We start from the raw sequence: 18,165 nt of genomic DNA, 5'->3' as shown, positions 1-18,165 counted from the left end.
TTCTTTTTTTTTTTAAAAAAAAAAAAAAAAAAAAAAAAAAATCTTTTGGAAGGTATATATCACTAAATATCAAATGATGCTAGCTATACAAAATTGCTAATTAACCAATGCTGACTGTAACGTCAGCAGATAAGTTGAGGGAATTAAAGTGGGCTATCCTAGGCCACGATGTGGGGTCTTGGGTCAGATGTATGCAGCATAGCTATGAAGTGGTTGTTTCCTGTTTGTAAATAAAAAAATAGAGTAGACTAGGATGCCCTGATGGAGAAGCATGCGCAAAACGTTGCCCTAAAGCCTTTGTAGCATCCCTACGTTTATGCAGGTGCTTGCAGTCTTGCAAAAGCTCCAAGATATATTTCCAATGCTTCCAACTAGGCCTGTCAATGGATCGGATTTTAATTTGAATCTGACTGATATTTCGGATATGAATTGAAGATATAATCCGATAACTTGTTAAGGAACAAAATCCAACATAAACAAATCGGATATGGATTATGGTCAATCCAAGATCCGATAATAATATGATCTGACAGAATATAATATCTAATTCTATAATCTATAATATTTACATATATCAAAATGTTTTTGTCATTATATTCTCTTCTTCCCCCCAACCCCTACCCCCCTCTCCCTTTTTTCTATTTTTTTTCTTACACTTGGAAGTGTTTTTCATCTCCTTTTTCTTCCCCCGCCTCCCCTTTTTTTGTCTTCCATTTTCTCTCTTTTTTATTCTCATCATTGTTTTCCGATTTCTTTTGACATTAATGTCTTATATCGTGTACATCTATAGAGAGATTTATTAACAAATCGTCATCTCGATGCCCAAAAATTGTGATTGCATCTATGAAAATAGTCCTGGGACGAATGAAGGGTAATTGTAAAAATCTTGCAGGAGAGGATTTTTAGTTGTATACAGGTCTATTGAACTAGCCCACTCTTTATGGCAACATGGCCTGATTCGGTTTAAAAGCCCAACGGCTAGTATTTGATGGATTTTGAAACCCCAAATAAATGGCCATAATTGGACAAATAAATGGAGAAAATAAATTGTTTTAATGGACCAAACGTGTGGATTAAAGCCCAATAATTAGTTGCTTTAAGCCAATGTATCCGTGACTGTGTTCATGTGACCATCACTATCTAGCCTCTAAGCCATGTGACCATCACTATCTAGTGGGTTCAAATATATTTATTTCCACCTCTTATGGGAGTTCTATTAGAGTTACGAACATTACTAGGTATTTCTTTATAATTTTTCCTATGTTCCAAAACTACTGAAGAAGCCTTGCCCTTGACACCTTTTCAATATAAAAATAAAGTCTCTTTTTTCCCAACAGAAGTAAACTACTGTATATTTTTTTAAAGCTGTTTTAAAACAATTAGCTTTAATATACAAACCAACTTCTTTTTTTCCTCTTAAGGGAACTGTATATACATAAAGCTCATTCAAGATAGTTGTTGTGTACACACACACACACACACACACATATATATATAAACTGTTGATTAAATAGAATATTTCCATTTTTCAATAATAAAAAAATGAACAATGCTGTTTTCATATTCTTAAAACAGTGCTGTTATCATTCTTTGAAAATAAACTGTGCTGTTTTTATTTTTATTTTTTAAAAGGTATGATCCTATTTCCTTTAAGTAGAGAGGAATTTTATTTATTTATTTTTTATGAAATTGTTTCTTTGTAAGTTAAGTTTATATATATGTATATATATTTATTCAATAGATTTGTTTTACAGTTTTTTTTACAATTGTTATAATTTTTTTCTTTTTCTAATTCCTGTTTCAGTAAACCGTCTTTTTACTTTTGAAGCAAACTTTAAAATATTTGGAACAAAGATTCTGTTTCCGTTTCACCAAGGGCTATAGCCTAGTGGTACTTCTATCGCCTTCCAAAGTAGGAGGTCGAGGGCTCAAGTCCCCATAGGGGCAAACTGGGTGTGTTTCTTTCCAAGGCAGGTCTTAAAAAAAAATGTTTCCATTTCTTCTAAAATGCTAAACTACAGAGTTGAACACAGAAGTGTTAGAATGTTATAGATTTTATATATGCCTTACAAATAATTTATAGTAAATAACTAAGATAAATATGATTAGTAGAAATACAATTTTAATCATACTAGACTTGAAATATACATGTAAATATGTGTGTGCGCGCGCGTGCTAGTTTGCATAAATAATATGTAATATCATTAACTGAACATTGAAAGTAATATCAACTGCTAGATAAAGTGAATAAAAGAAATTAAAAGAACTATATTAAAAGAATAGGTTGGCCTGACAGAGAGGCACATGAAAGGTGCTGTCCTAAAGCCTTCATACCTTACGTGCATGTGCTATCGTTGATTAAGTTTACAAGTTGCAATTCCTGAACTTGCAGACTACTAAATCAAGATCTCGTCACCTTCACTTGGGCCTTGTTATTTTTCTGGCATGACTTGTATGGGAGTATTTAGAATAGGCTGGCCTTACAGAGAGGCACATAAAAGGCAATGTCCTAAAGCCTGCATAGCTTCCCCATGTGCATGTGCTGGCTGTGACGAAGGTTACAAGTTACATTTCCTAAACTTGCAGAGTACTAAGTCATGAATTCTTCACCCCAAAAGTGTAGTATATATGAAATACTTCTGGAAAAATGAAAGGTGAATGTGAGTGAATTCTTGTAGGAGAGAAGCAAAATTCGTAGAGAAATTGTTGTAGAATATTAAAGGAGAATGTTTTTCAGTTGTTTGTTGTCTGCACTCTGCAGAACTAGCCCACTATTTGTAGGTCACTTCAGCTGCTTCAGTTTAAAACCCCAGCAACTAGTGACTGATGGAATTTGAATAGTGCAAATAATTGACCATTATCGGACTAATACTTGACAGACAAAATATTTGTGGTTATAAAACCCTAATATTAATTTGCTATTAAGCCATGTAACTTCTCCATGGTTACATGATTTCAAGTGGTCAGATAAAAAGATTTATCAAGCCCATGTGTGCCAAGCGACGCCATACCTCAGCTAACGCAAGTCACGACGTGGCGTGACTGGATGAGCTTAGCTTGGCGGGGCAGGCGCACGTATGTGAGGCCTAAAAGTGTTAAAACTTGGCTGTCACTTCAAGAAGCCCACAGTATGTAATAGTATTTAAGCCCTTTAAAATCAATGGGCTATTGTTTTTTTTTAACCATTCGTGTTCCAAACATGCCCTGTTGAGAAATTCTCCAGTCTAGCCCTATATTAGTTATATTTAATTTTTTTTGTGGCTAGTACATGTGAGAATCAACCGCTTGAAGTGCACTCTTGTCGATCAAGCATAACCAACCTCTGAGCTTCAACTGATGATGTTTGCAAAATTTGAAGTTAAATTCCTGCAGAATGGCGTTTCTTTTCCAATATTAGAATGGCATGAGTCGCGTGACACTAAAACATAATAATGATTTTATGTTCACTTGATAGTAACAAAATGAAGTAAAATAATAGAAATGATTTTATTCTTGGAATTGTGTGTGCAGAATTAAAAAAGATGGTTTGCCTTTATTAACAACTAGTATTTACTCCTCTCATATTTGGATCAGGATTCCGGTTTCCCATGCTTCAAGGGTGGGCCTCGTACAATACAAAACTTGAGGAAAAGATTTCATCTTAGTTTAACTGAAGAGGTTTGGTTTCTACTCTATTATTAACTCAATACTGTGCAGCAATTTTATTTGTATGTGATAACAGAAGCTGTTGTTTTCTAGCAGCAATGTGTGTCCTTGGTGCTATCCCTTATCAGCAGCAGCTTAGATGCATGGCGGACACGTCAATATGATTATTATCAGAGGGTTTTGAATGGGATATTATGAGTTTGGATCCAATATTTCCATTACATTATTGTGCACTTTGAGAAAGCTATTTTAGAGGATCATTCCCATAAAAAAATTGCTTTCATAGATCAGTGTGTGGTAAGAGGCCATTGGTTCATTGAAGGATGGCCTCCAAAGGTTTTTTTCTGGTGAAAGAATCACTGATAGCAGTTTGTGAACTGTTATTTCTTGGTTTGAGAAATTTGTAATTGTATCGGCAGAAGTTACTTGTTTGAAGTCTACCGGGCTAAATCCATTCAGCAGAGATTTGTTTGAAGTTTTATCCTTTAACGTTTTCTTTCATGAAAGATGAACTCTGCTGGCTGGTGGGATACCTCAATTTGACTTGAACGTGATAATTGCACCCTCATTTTTTTGGATGGCACATTCTGTACAGTGTGATTCAAATGGGGAAGACAGAGACCGAACATGAGATGGCTGGTGGACCATGTTTCTCAGATGATTAAGGTGTTTGCGACACAGTTTGCAATTTGAAGCAGCAAAATATTCCACTCTCCGTCTGCCGCTTCCAGTTTTCTTTGGAGGGAGCACTGACGGATACTGACATAGGAAAAGGTGGCCTGCCGTTGTTTATTGGTCTCGACCCTTTGATTGCGTCATTTCTTTGAGGACGATTCTTCCATACTTGCATGAGTTGTTATTTGCACTGGAAAAATTGTCTGAAAGACAGCATCTGGTTGTGTTGTATATAATATTTTCGATTAGTCACAGTTAATTTTACTGTGCAATTTATTCATTCAACACACTAATCATATGTAAGTGTGGAAGCTTGGTGGTACCGTTTCCGGGTACCCATTTTTGTAAAATATCAGGGTGTAGAAATAATTACTCCTCTTTGTCCAATGCTTGTATGTATATATCTTTTATATGTTGCCATTTTGTGTTGTAGTGAAGCTTTACAGGCTCAGAATTCAACACTCGAGAATTTTCTCAGAATTAAGTGCTTAACCAACTGTGTGTATGGTAAGGCAATTGAGTATCACTTAACGATTAAATGTCACTTAAAATAAGACAAAATTTTAAGTAATAATGACGATTTTATTGAACATCTTCATTAAAATAAAAAAAATTTAAAAATATCAATTTTTTTTTTTTTGCTCTCATTTGAGGAAGTGAATGCTTCGTATCTTTATTTTGATAGTTCCCATGATCTCTCCTACTTGGGTCGAAATTTGCAGTCTCGTGTTAAAAAAATACCTTTTTGCTTTACGATTATAACATTGGACAGCTAGTTTTTAGCCATCTCTGTTTGTTTGTTTGTTTGGTTAGATGTCAATGAATTGCATTCCATTATAATATTCATATCAGTTACTTTCTTTTTTTCTCTTTTTTTTTATTCCCAAGTATCAGTTATTCCAAGAGCTCATGCATATTAAAATATTAACTGCCATTATAACACATATATGAATAAGATTTTATAAATTTCTACCTGTGCGGTCTGATGAACCAAAAATTTGAACACATTGACTGATTAAACAACTAATTACGTTAAATAAAATACAATAAACACACCTAACCTGTCAATTTTTTAATGCAAATGAGAATTTTACATATTTCTAAATGCACTTATTAGTTACCCTTAAAAGAAATAAAAGAAGGGAAAATAATAATAAATAAATAACTATAAATAGAGCACTCGATCCTTAGTTATTATACCATTAGTATCTAAAAAATGGGCATCTAATTATACGTAATAAAACAATATAATAAAAATATGTTACTTTTTTCGAACATATATACTAATATTTGAATGCAACATAAAATAATGTGACCAATCAAATGTCGTGAAAAAAAAAAAAAAAAAATGCCGTGAATTCACATGGAAGCTTCCCTCCCATAAGAGCTAAGCAGACTCCTCTCTCTCTCTCTCTCTCTCTCTCTCTCTCTGTACTTTCAACACAATTTTCTTCCTTCCGATCGTTTCTTCCTTTCAGGTAAGATTTCTAGGTTTTTTTTTTTCCTTTCTGTTGGAGTTTAATCATTTTTATTGCCTTTTATCTTTCTCGATTTGCTTTGCTTTTTTATGCTAGATATATTGGGGCTTTTTATGTTTCAGGGAATTCTCGTTGTATCTCTGCTTTGTTTTTGCTTATGAGTTGGTTCTGTGCTTTCTCTGTGGCTTTCTCCGTATACACGTCTCGTTCTTTTTGTGTGTGTATATTTGTATATACCATATGTTTTTGAATTTTCAGTGCATTGTGTAATTTGGCTATCTCATGTTTTCTTACTGTTCATGCATACGCTCTCAGGTGTTATCTTTTACACCTACGATGACTTGAACCTTAACCTTCCACTTTGGGAAGTTGAGGAATTGGGTTTTGTTGTTTCATGTTTGGGACTTTTGCTTTGTTTATATGCTTTCTGATTGAAATGGATGCGCGTCACATTCCTAAGATGGTTGAATTAGCATTAATTGGAGCTAAAATGAGAAAAATAGATTAAGATGGTTTGGCCCTGTGCAAAGAAGTCCACTAAGTGCACCAATTGAGGGTAATGCTAGGGGAAGGGAAAGACCAAAGTTAACATGGGTAGAGAGTTTGTAAGGAAAACATGTGATTTGACTAAGACTATGAACTTAGATAGAGCGGAATGGAAACATAAGGTTCATGTAGTCCTAACCAAGTAGTTCAGAAGAGGTTTTTGTTGAGTTTTATACTTTTTGTTTGCCAATCTCATATGGGATTACTTTCTTTTGATTAAAAGTCAATATTTCTGTTGCTTCCCTTTTCATTTTATGTGTAATTGTTTTGGGATTTGAGCTATTGCTATGTGAGGCTAATAATATTGAAAACATCAGGGTTTTCTCGCATACTAAATGTCTTGTGACTCTATCAAGAAGCATCAGTGGTTTCTCCAGTGTACTTTCTGTTTCATGAACTGTGGCAGATTGTGCTATTCTCGGAAGATCTTGTTCCGGCATTGGACTTGACATGATTTGAAATTTTTCTGGAAAGCATTTGTTGGTATACACATACACATCCCTCTTCTTGTTTCCTAGGTTCCACCAGATTTACATACTGGGAAGGCAATATTTTTCTGGGAACTGAAGGGTTTATCGTTTTCTGGTTTACAAGACAAGACAAGATTCGTATAATTTTATTCAGTAATTATTGGATTGTGGGATCTTCTATTGGCATTCAATATGGCAAGAATGTTCCTTCCTCCAGGATTTCGCTTTCATCCTACTGATGTAGAGCTGGTTAAGTACTACCTTAAGAGGAAGGTAATGGGGAAAAAATTCCCCATTGAAGCCATTTCAGAGCTCAACATATACAAGTTCTCTCCATGGGATCTCCGAGGTATTAATAATTTTTATATGTATTAATGTACATCATTTTGATATTTGTGATGTATACAGTTGGTTGTTACATGATATTGTCTTTATGACCTATCATTTTTTTTTATTGTTCCGCGCTAAGTTCCTTTGACTTGGTCTAGGTTTTTTTTTCTTCTTTCTATTTTAATTGTCTTTTTTTGTTAGCTGGTCTTTATTTTAATGTTTAGAAGCAAGCTATGTTGCATTTTATTTTCCATTGAGAAACTATCGTATTGGTAGGTTATGAGAAGCTTTCCATAATTTATTGCATTTGCTGCTTTCTATTTGGTTCTTACCTGATGATTTTATTCCTCTAGATAAATCTTTCTTGCAAGGGAGAGGAAATAAAACTAAGGATCGTGAATGGTACTTCTTTTGTCCAAGGGAGAGGAAATATGCAAGTGGCATTAGAACAAGTCGTACAACTGAAAATGGATATTGGAAAATCACGTGTAAGGATAAACGTGTTCTTCACAATGAAAAAACTGTGGGAATCATGAAAACGTTGGTTTTTCATCAGGGTCATGCACCACAAGTGGAAAGAACAGATTGGTTTATGCACGAGTACAGGATTGAAGATAAGGATTTGACTGATGCAGGAGTTATTCAGGTAAATTCTTAGTTCATCCTTTATTCCTTTATTGCTCAGGGTGTGAAGTTTTTGTTTCCAGATTCATTGTTCTCTTATGGCAATTGTTTATATCTGTTTAAACCTGTTGTATTTATATTTTGTCAAAATTCACTATGTGTTATGCTGCCAATGTGTGCAAGTGTATATATGTCATAATCCATCGCCAATGTGGAAGTTTAACTCTTATATGGTGCTTACTATGGAGTTCTTGGTGTGTTGAAAAAGAAAAGAGAAGAAAGAGAGGGGTGTCGTTACAGATGCTACATGATAGCTCTTAGATGAAGTGAAATAAATTGATCTTCATAATTTTTGTCTCCCGTGTTTGGATTGGAATAGGACTATAATGAAAGAGACCAGGGTTGGGGGACTCAGTTATTTAGCCACGTGTGTCTTTCTGGTGTCTTCTTGTCGCCTTGACTTGTCTATAGCTGCTGGCACTTTTAAATGAACTTTATCCTTGTGGATAAAATGCATTTATGGGATGTTGTTTAGTTGTATGGAACCGAATCAATCTGATCTTTGGGAAAAGTGTTTAGGGACTGACCATCCCCCCTAAACATCATTGCAAGGGAGGACTTAAAAGAGGCAGTTTGGTGCTTGCATGATGTCTGATGACAACAACACTATTTCATTCATTTACCTATTCACATTCATCAAAGTATAAAATAACATACAACTCAACAAAGCCTTTTTCCAATTATTTGGTGTCATATACATGAATCATTTTTTACCATTTTGCTCTATCTAAGGCCATGGTCTCCATTAAACCACATGCTATCATATATTTCCTAATTATCTCAGTTTATGTTAGTTTTGGCGTTCCCCTTCCCCTAACATTATCTTTAACAACAGCTATATAACTTTTTCTAACCAGTGCAACTACTCTTTGTCGGGTTGTAAATGAACCGAGTTGTTCGCAAGCAGCTCGGGCTTGTATCAATAAAAGCTCAGTTTGTGTTTGTTTATTTAGTAAATGAACCGAACTTGGACAAAATTTTCAAGCTCAATTATTAAATGAGCCAAGCTCAAGCAACCCTTAGCTCGGCTCATTTTTTTGTGAACAAGCTCGTGAATATTTGTGTCTATATATCTATACATATAAGTTTAATTTGTTTATTTATTTTAATAAATGGAAATATATATATATATATATGTATATATATATATATGAGCCCAAGCCCAACCAACCCAACCCAAATTTGTCTCTTTTAAACGAAGTCAGCCCAAGCCCATTTGCCATCTATGTAATATTCCCAAGCCCCCTTTCACATAAAAAAACCCTATCATTTATTACCTTGTCTCTCCAACTGAAAGAAACCCTAACCTGCACACACTCTAAGAACCTACCCACTAAACACACTTTGGAGATGGTAATAATGCCAGCAGCCACAAAACCACGGGAAAAGTGAAAACCACCATCGGCGAGCCAATAAGAATCATTTGTGATGGCAACTACTTGATTAGGAAGGTCCTTTGGTATGCATGAAACTGTGGAACTAAGATTGAGGTGAAGATTGAACCAAGATTGGTAGTGATTTCTTAATTTTCTTCCACCATGTACTCTTATGAACACACACACATATTGAATTCACAGACAATTCTTTGTTGATATGATTTCTTCCACCAGATTATATGTGATTCTTTGTGGGTATGTATAACGAGCCAAGCTTTGAGATGTTCGAGCTCGAGCACCTTTCTGGAGTTGACAAACCGAGCTCAAACATCTCAAGGCTTGGCTCGACTCATTTACAGCCCTAACTAGCAACACTGCACATGGCGAAACCATCTTACATGGTGTCAACATGCTTATTTACGCACTATGGGATGTTGATTCTCCCGATTACATTGCCTTCCCAATTATCCAAACCCTGGGTTGGGCCCACTTTACAGAGTAAATCTCATTTTTTTCATGTGTGGGCCAGTTGTTTTCTTGTATATGTAGACTTTGGTCCAAGGGAATAAATATATTACAAATCTTTATATACTTGTGTGTGTGTATATATTTCACAGGTAAGATACCCACACCCATTATAGTCCCAAATGGGACTTGAACCTTTGGCCTCCCATGTGGGAGGAGGAGCTACCAATTGGGTTAGCCCCTTTTAGTGAGTAACTGAATATATTGCAAATTCTTTAGTAAATTATTTTTATTTATTTGTTTATTTATTTTTTGAAAAAAAGGAAATCCCCAATCCTACCTATTAGGATATTGTGTAATGTGTTGGCAATTTTCTATTTAAAACTAGGATTGTAAGATTGAAGAGTTTTTTGAGTCGGTGTATCTATAACCAAAAGAAGATGATGAAAATGAAGAATAATGAAGAACACGCTGATAATCTCTCAAGCTAAGTCACATATATAATAAGTTAAAGTAAGATGAGAGTTTAGCATAAATTGGAATGTATATTGAAGCAATTTATTAGATAGTTGGACTACCTAGCACTTACGCCTCAAATTATGTTTAAACGGAGTTTTTCAAAAAGTAGTTCATCGATTTACCAAAATATGGAAGGATCAATCGAAATTTTGAAAAAAAATGTTGGAAAAACAGTAAGCGTCAAGTGAAATTTTGATCGCTCGAAACCACATTATCATTGATCGACTGAACCTAGATAGCATATCGCTCAAGGGCCACTAAAATAAGTTTGCCCGATCAAACTATGTGTCAATCAAGTAATTCGGATTGAAATAGTTTTGGAAACTCTCCGAAATCAGAACTGTACTTATTTCATATAGGACTCCTATATTGGCTATAAAAATGCGATCATAGTCAATCTAGGGTATCTCTTTTATCTCTCAAATATTATTGAGAAAATTTATATTTTTAAAAAGTGAAAGCTTTTAGAATCAAATCTGGAGTTTCTAAAGAACACAACATTGTATATGACCGAGTGGTTCAAAATAAAAAGCATATCAAAAAGTATTAGATAACCAATCAACCAGAACTTATTTGTGAAAAATAAGGATTTGAACACCACGAAGAGCAAGCCTGTAGATGGTCAAGTTTGTTGACTGGTAGCAACGAAGATCAAGGAGGATCTTATTCGAATGAACCTTGTAATCATAAGAAAGTGGTATTTTTTTTACCTATGGGTCTGGCAAAAGAAAAATGGGATAGGATCCTATCGGATCACCCCCTCAAAATCGGATGTGAAAGTTTCCTTTCATACGGCTTTACGTACACCAAATTAGGATGTTTTTAAACCTTTCTCTATAATGCATTGTTCATGCCTGGACCAAGGGTTTCATTGTTCTTCCCTTTTTAGAGTTTTTCATGTACAAATTGTGACTCTGGTTTATGTTATGTTACTGTTCTATGTGTTTTTTATTGTGGTTGAAACACATGGATAACTAATCAGACTGTAAATTAGATATAGTTTAACTAAAGTTTGAAAAGTTAGTTATTACAAAAGTATCCATAACAACTATTCCCCGTCTCTCTGGTCTAAATTGCACTGTGCGTACTCTGATTTATCACATCCTAGGGAGCCGGTCCATTCCCTCTATCTACCTTCTAGTCATGTTTTGGATAAGGAATTTGGGTAGAATTTGAAGCAAAAGGGGGATTTAGAATTTATTGTTCAAATTCCTTTGTTTTGGCAAATATGTTGAGGGTTCTTGAATTTCTCGGGGATATCAAGTTGGGATTTGAGGGTTCAAGTGGATAAAATTTCCTCAAGACAGTTACAATTTTCTAATTTTTAGAACAAAGAATTAAGAGCAAGTGAGTTGTTGATATCCCCATTGGATAAAAAACAACTCCGGAACACTTGTAAAGAACTACTTTCTTTCTTTTTTTCTTTTCTTGATCGATTAAAATCACAATAGATTGATTTATTACTCCACACGACTTCAGCATCATTTGTTAATGTTTCAATTTATTTTTATATTGAGTGAATGCTGGATAATTGGATTTTTCTGATTTTATTTATCTTGCTTAAAATAGACGGTTACTTGGTTAAGGTCCTGTCTATGCATGGTACTGAAGGAAGTGAACTGGAGACAGACCTAACCTTCACATATCTTACACAAAGTAGTTGCATTAAGGCTCTAGCATGCTTTCTCACGCTTGGCAACTTGAGCTTATATCTTTGCACTAGGCAATGATCCCTTGTGCTAGATAAGCAAGGGTAAGAAAAATCTAGCCTATTTATAGACTAGCATGAGTTAGAGAATTTGAGTTTGAATAATACGTACCTAGGTTTTGAAAATTTGTCCAAACAAAAGGTTTTCCAATTGAAGGATTTAAAAAACAATTGGTTTTAAGTCCATTTTGAAAATTTTGGACACTTTAATTTTCATTGAATACAATCTTAACCTGAGGCTTATGTTAATTCGTAATTTGAAGTTTATATATTCCACATTAGGAGGGTAACCAACATAGCAGAAAAACTGGCTAGCTTTTTGGTTTGGGGTGTTGCTTTGTTGGAAACAGGTTTTTGTATGCTTTTTCAATGATCCTCCTCATATACCTAAGTAAGGACAATAATGGTAAACTCCATATCTCAAGCACTCCCAATTTGTTGGGTGCATATGTTGAATCTGGTTTTAATCATGCATCTAGTGTGTATATTGATCATCATGTAATGCATTTGCCTTTCTAACCCTGTTGGTAGGATTTCCCCATTCTTCATTCTTTTATGAATTGCTAGTGAAAAGGATTTTTTGTGACTATCGGTTGAAATTCTTGGGCTCTTCGTATTGCAGGATGCATATGTGCTCTGTAGAATCTTCAAGAAGAGCGGTCCTGGTCCAAAAAATGGTGTGCAATATGGAGATCGATTTAGTGAGGAAGATTGGTATGATGAAGTCGAAGATGCCCCATCCCCAGCAGCATTTGTACTGCCTAATAACCAGAACATTTCTTCTGTGACAAGCATGTTAATACCTGAAATTACATCTAGCGTATCTATGTCTGAAGCTGGACCTTCTAATGCTGTGCCTTTTGCTGAGGAGGTGCCTCAACCTCCTGCAGATGATGATGATTTTGTTTCACAGTTGGCCATGTTCACAGAAGACAACACTTTGCTTTCTGATGAGCATAACAATAATGTGGTGCGTAGCCTGCTGCTCTTTTGGCCAAATAGAGAGCCTCAAGCATATATCCTTTGTTAATGATAGTGTTCATGTTCTAATGGCAGTTGAATTTCAAATAATGATAAAGACTTTTTACTTTTTCTTTGTTTTTTTCTCTGGATTTCTAAGCTCTAGGAACATATTCATTCTTATCATCTTTTTACATTCATATGTAAAAAATGGTAAAGTCATATTGAGCAAACTTTCCTTTTCATTTTTCAGACTATATCATTATATATATATATATATATATATATATATATATATATATATTTTCTTTCTTTCTTTCTCAGTGGTCGAATATGATACATTTTTTGGCAATTGTGCAAAACTGGGAAATGCTGCTGTAGTTATTGATGAAAAATTTATCATAAAAGTGCATTAATCAGTTTTGGTCCCACTATGACAAGGTCCTGGGAAGGGAGGACTCAAGATGTACTTAAGCTTTGGTATTTCACAAAGTAGTTGCTCTGAGGCTCAAACTCGCGCTAGTGGCACAGATGCTCAAGCTTTTTAGTCCTGAACTAGACAATGTCCTGTCATTAATGATGCCAAATTATTCTTTTCAAAATTGTTTATAGATGTATTTATTTTATTATCAGTTTCTCGGGGAAGGGTTTTTATGTTTTTGCAGCAAATATCTACTTCGAAAAAGGCTGTAGGAATTCAAAGGATCATCACAAATGGTCATAATTGCTATTTGTCTAGGCACCCTCACATCTCACATAATCTGGTTATCACTTATCAGTTATGGACTTTTTTTTTTTTTTGAAAGGCCGTTATGGACTATTTGTATACAGCAACTATCATTTCTGTGGTATATAAATAAATTTGTAACCTTGTGCTAACATATTTTGTGTAGAAGTTGAACTATATTTTTTTGTTTAGACCCTGCTTTTTTGCAGCCAGTAATAACTCTTTCATCCTTCTTTCTACCTAATCAGGATTGGTATGATGAAGTCGAAGATGCCCCATCCCCAGCAGCATTTGTACTGCCTAATAACCAGAACATTTCTTCTGTGACAAGCATGTTAATACCTGAAATTACATCTAGCGTATCTATGTCTGAAGCTGGACCATCTAATGCTGTGCCTTTTGCTGAGGAGGTGCCTCAACCTCCTGCAGATGATGATGATTTTGTTTCACAGTTGGCCATGTTCACAGAAGACGACACTTTGCTTTCTGATGAGCATAACAATAACGTGGTGCGTAGCCTGCTGCTCTTTTGGCCAAATAGAGAGCCTCAAGTATATTTCCTTTGTTAATGATAGTGTTCATGTTCTAATGGCAGTTGAATTTCAAATAATGATAAAGACTTTTTACTTTTTCTTTGTTTTTTTCTCTGGATTTCTAAGCTCTAGGAACATATTCATTCTTATCATCTTTTACATTCATATGTAAAAAATGGTAGTCATATTGAGCGAACTTTCTTTTTCATTTTTCAGACTATATCATTATATTTATATAATTTTTTTTTCTTTCTTTCTTTCTTTCTTTCTTTCTCAGTGGTCAAATATGATACATTTTCTGGCGATTGTGGAAAACTGGGAAATGCTGCTGTAGTTATTGATTAAAAATTTATCATAAAAGGGCATTACTCAGTTTTGGTCCCACTATGACAAGGTCCTGGGAAGGGAGGACTCAAGTTGTACTTAACCTTTGGTATTTCACAAAGTAGTCGCGCTAGTGGCACAGATGCTTAAGCTTTTTAGTGCTGAACTAGACAATGTCCTGTCATTAATGATGCCAAATTATTCTTTTCAAAATTGTTTATAGATGTATTTATCTTATTATCAGTTTTTCGGGGAAGGGGTTTTATGTTTTTGCAGCAAATATCTACTAGGAAAAAGGCTGTTGGAATTCAAAGGATCATCACAAATTGTCATAATTGCTATTTGTCTAGGCACCCTCATCTCTCACATAATCTGGTTATCACTTATCAATTATGGACTATTTTTTTTTTTTTTTTGAAAGGCCGTTATGGATTATTTGTATATAGTGACTGTCATTTCTGTGGTATATGGATATATTTGTAACCTTGTGCTAACATATTTTGTGTAGAAGTTGAACTATATTTTTTTGTTTAGGGGTGGCCCTGCTTTTTGCAGCCAGTAATAACTCTTTCATCCTTCTTTCTACCTAATCAGGATTGATTTATTGTAGCTTCTGATATTATTACATTGTTGAGCATGAGTCCTTACCTTTCAAGTGTTTAATAGTCACAATTACAGTGCTGCTCCACTATTTTTTGATATTTTATTAATAGAATTTTTTGTAGATATTTTAACCTATACTAATGTACAAAGTTTTATTGTATTTGCCAACAGATGCCAGATGATTTCAATCATGACAGAAACATTGGAGATGTATCTTGGTTGGACGGGAATTGTATAAACAATAGTCTAGCGGACCTGAGTGACTTGCCAGAGCTTAATGAAGGTGGATTTAACTTCTCCAGCAATCAGAAAGCTGGCTCTGCTCTTAACTCCTTGCTTTCGCCCGGAACCTTTTTGGAGTTGAATGATCTCAAGTACCCATTAGTTTGTCCTGCTGAAGCTAGTGGATCTGAAAGCTTCCTTACTGGCAGCTTATATACATCCTCCAACCATTGTAACAACGAGGAACAAAACTGTTGCCCAGTTAATTCTTTTGATTCTGTACAACATGTTTCTAGCGTGAACGAGTCACCTGTACCCCCAGAAGGATTTAACAAGCAGGGTAACTATTTTGATGTATTACAGAAGGTAAGATTTTGAAAATTGTATTCTTTTTACTTTTTCTTTTTTTTTTTTTAAAAAAAAAAAATAGTGTATATATGTATACACGTGCTTGAAAGTTTTTTTTTTCCTTTTACATTTACGTTGTGTACTCAATTGAAATTGTGAAAAAACCAGGAGAATGATATCAGGGAAAGTGCAAATCAGGGATGCAATGCTACTTTGTACAATGAAGATTTTATACCTTGTAGGCAGCCTGAGGAGGGAGTTAAACATGCTATGCAAGATCGAAAAAGGGGTAGATTTCGGTATTTCCAGTGAAAAGTCTGATGGTTGGAACCAGCATTCCTATAATCATGTTCTAATGTTTGTTCTCATTACAAGTCTATATAGCAGAATAATTATGAGAAAATGAGAATTTGGGTGGATTATAAGCCATGGATCCACTGATGTTCAGTACCAATTGATTCTAGTTTGGTCATGTATTTTGGTAGCCTGATTCTTCTGACCAGTCTCTTGTAAGAAAAATATTTTCTTGATATTTATATGGCTATTGTTATACTAAGGTGATTGAATGTTCCCATGTAGTATTTGTGTTAAGGATGCATGAATCTCTTATTTTTGATCGGAGGGTGCTGCAGGTATATGTTCAACCTGCGGTCGTTGTTGTTATATGGACAGTGGTCCTCATTTTCTTTTGTCATTGTTTGCTGTATTTGGTCCCAGGTAAGCAGCAAAATAGATCATACTCAAGGGTCCAACATTTGTTGGGGTCCATCCCTCCCGGCCTGCATCAGCTGCAGAGTGCCATGCTCCTACCGATGAAACCAAGAGATACAAGAAGAGCACTATATTTTCTCATCACGGTGGTTCCTCCATTCATGTCAATGCTGAGGTGTCTCGTTGGGGTGGTGGGTGCACTAGGAACGCTTTAGCAGATAAATTGGGAGCGTTCCCTTATGTGTCTTGTTGCGGGATTAAACTCCGTAGCAGAGTGGGGGAAGAAAGTGGTTCGTTGTGGCAGTGGGCTTGCATTTGTCCTTTTCTTGGGGATGATTTCAGCTTGATGTGGATCTTCATAGTTGCAGCATTTACAGAACCAGGCAGGTACATGTGGAATTCTTCTCTCCCTTTAGATGGTAGCGCTCTGTTATGTGGATTGTGATGCTAGAGTTGTGTTCATTTATATTGGAATTGTATAAACAAGGTGATATTCTAAATGATGATGAATTGTAGGCCAAATTTGTCTTTCAATTTCAAGTGAACATTATTCCATTTAACATAGTTGATGACTATGTCCTGTAAAGACAGATTGTTTGTTTGAATTTTGAGATACCTAACTTTTGATTCTCAAGTATCCTAGTCCCTGTTACTGTCATCATCTTGGCCTTGTCATATTTGAGCCCGTTGGTGGGTCCTATCACATGGTCTCATTTGGATAGAGTATCATTACTATGCCCTGAAAAGCATACTGTCTCATAAAAAAATAAAAAATAAAAATTGAATAAAAGAGATTTACAGGATCACTTGGTATAATGTACCAAATCAAATTTTAGATTTTGTACTTTTAACTTTCTTCATTTCCTTTATAAAATCAAATGTAAATCTTATTAATTTTATGTTATTAATGGAGTCTTGTAATGTCACAATTTTGTTTAAAAAAAGAATTTTGCTGAAACAAGTTCCACTTCAGAAAGGAAAAGGGAATGGAGAAAAGAATCAAGGGATTCCCAAATAGCATCTCCCTTTGGGACCACTCCATAAAACTTGATTTAAAATTTTTGTAAATGAACAAATGGAGGGGAAAAAAGAAATAAAACGATTGAGTGGCAGAATCCATTTTTGTAAAGATAAAAAGAAATATAAAGATATAGATTGTCCATTATATATATATATATAAATATACATATGACAAAAAAATAAATAAATAAATAAAAGGAGTGATGATCAAATGCCATGAAACTGAATACTAAAAGCAATTATGTTTCGAAAAATATGAGTCCACCTTATGTCAAGGAGGACACAATAAACCATTCCAATTTTTTTTTTTTTTTTTTTTAAATAATAATAAAACAAGGGTAACATCGACAATGTTTTAGAAGAATTTTGGCATAATCAGAGAGAGCCTATTCCTAGTCACAAGTAACACAATTATAGAAACAAAAATAAAAATAAAAATAAAATTCTTAAAATGAATACTTTTAAGAATTTTTCAATAATTCAATATACTTAAAGGTTCAATTGAAAAATAAAAAATAATGAAGAAGAAGAAGAAGAAAAGAAGCAGCAGCAGAGTACTACGTAGTTAGAAAGTCCTTACTTGCACAAGAAAAAAATTAATGAATGAAACTCGTTTTTATATTGGAACTTGAACTAATTCAGTTATGTTCTCCAAATCAAAACAAATGGATAATTAAATTGAGCCATATAAATAAGGGAATTGCTTGACAATATGGGTCTCCAACTAGGTTTGCATTCATGATTTTCATGTATCTCTACAATAAAATAGAGTAGACAAGTATGCTTTATTTAAGATTATTGCTTAAAAAGAGTCATGAAGA

At 34.5% G+C, this 18,165-nt stretch overlaps 2 protein-coding genes across 4 annotated transcripts in view; both read left to right on the top strand.

Moving 5' to 3' along the window:
* LOC132285779 (phosphatidylinositol 4-kinase beta 1-like) overlaps positions 1 to 4,740 on the top strand; it is a 42,854-nt gene extending 38,114 nt beyond the window's left edge. For both annotated transcript variants that reach the window (XM_059787998.1, XM_059787999.1), the window contains exons 15-16: positions 3,574 to 3,657; positions 3,742 to 4,740. In XM_059787998.1, coding sequence (XP_059643981.1) covers positions 3,574 to 3,657; positions 3,742 to 3,843 — 186 coding nt within the window. In that variant the 3' untranslated portion in view covers positions 3,844 to 4,740. The remainder of the gene's footprint in view (positions 1 to 3,573; positions 3,658 to 3,741) is intronic.
* An 807-nt stretch (positions 4,741 to 5,547) lies between these two features.
* LOC132285781 (NAC domain-containing protein 82-like) lies at positions 5,548 to 16,191 on the top strand. 2 transcript variants are annotated; one of them, XM_059788001.1, is made up of 7 exons: positions 5,550 to 5,798; positions 6,662 to 7,163; positions 7,498 to 7,790; positions 12,519 to 12,866; positions 13,832 to 14,092; positions 15,215 to 15,631; positions 15,782 to 16,191. In XM_059788001.1, the coding sequence occupies exons 2-7, from the start codon at positions 7,007 to 7,009 to the stop codon at positions 15,923 to 15,925; spliced, it is 1,620 nt and encodes a 539-aa protein (XP_059643984.1). In that variant the 5' UTR covers positions 5,550 to 5,798; positions 6,662 to 7,006; the 3' UTR covers positions 15,926 to 16,191. The 2 variants fall into 2 exon arrangements, with proteins under 2 accessions (XP_059643985.1, XP_059643984.1); XM_059788002.1 differs by lacking the exon at positions 13,832 to 14,092 and having other exon boundaries at positions 5,548 to 5,798.
* The last annotated feature ends 1,974 nt before the right edge of the window (positions 16,192 to 18,165 follow it).

This window comes from Cornus florida, unplaced genomic scaffold, assembly GCF_030987335.1.
Source record: "Cornus florida cultivar Cherokee Brave unplaced genomic scaffold, ASM3098733v1 CherokeeBrave_3.0.0_Hap2_Chr11, whole genome shotgun sequence".
NCBI lineage: Eukaryota > Viridiplantae > Streptophyta > Magnoliopsida > Cornales > Cornaceae > Cornus > Cornus florida.
The sequence above is the reverse complement of the archived record's forward strand: the minus strand, read 5'-3'. Positions and strand labels throughout refer to the sequence as shown.

Excerpts from the sequence above, each read along its gene's own strand:
- LOC132285781 (XM_059788001.1), top strand. The coding sequence starts at position 7,007 with ATGGCAAGAATGTTCCTTCCTCCAGGATTTCGCTTTCATCCTACTGAT. Across the intron at positions 14,093-15,214 it reads ATGAGCATAACAATAACGTG|ATGCCAGATGATTTCAATCA; the intron begins GTGCGTAGCCTG and ends ATTTGCCAACAG. Across the intron at positions 15,632-15,781 it reads ATTTTGATGTATTACAGAAG|GAGAATGATATCAGGGAAAG; the intron begins GTAAGATTTTGA and ends TGAAAAAACCAG.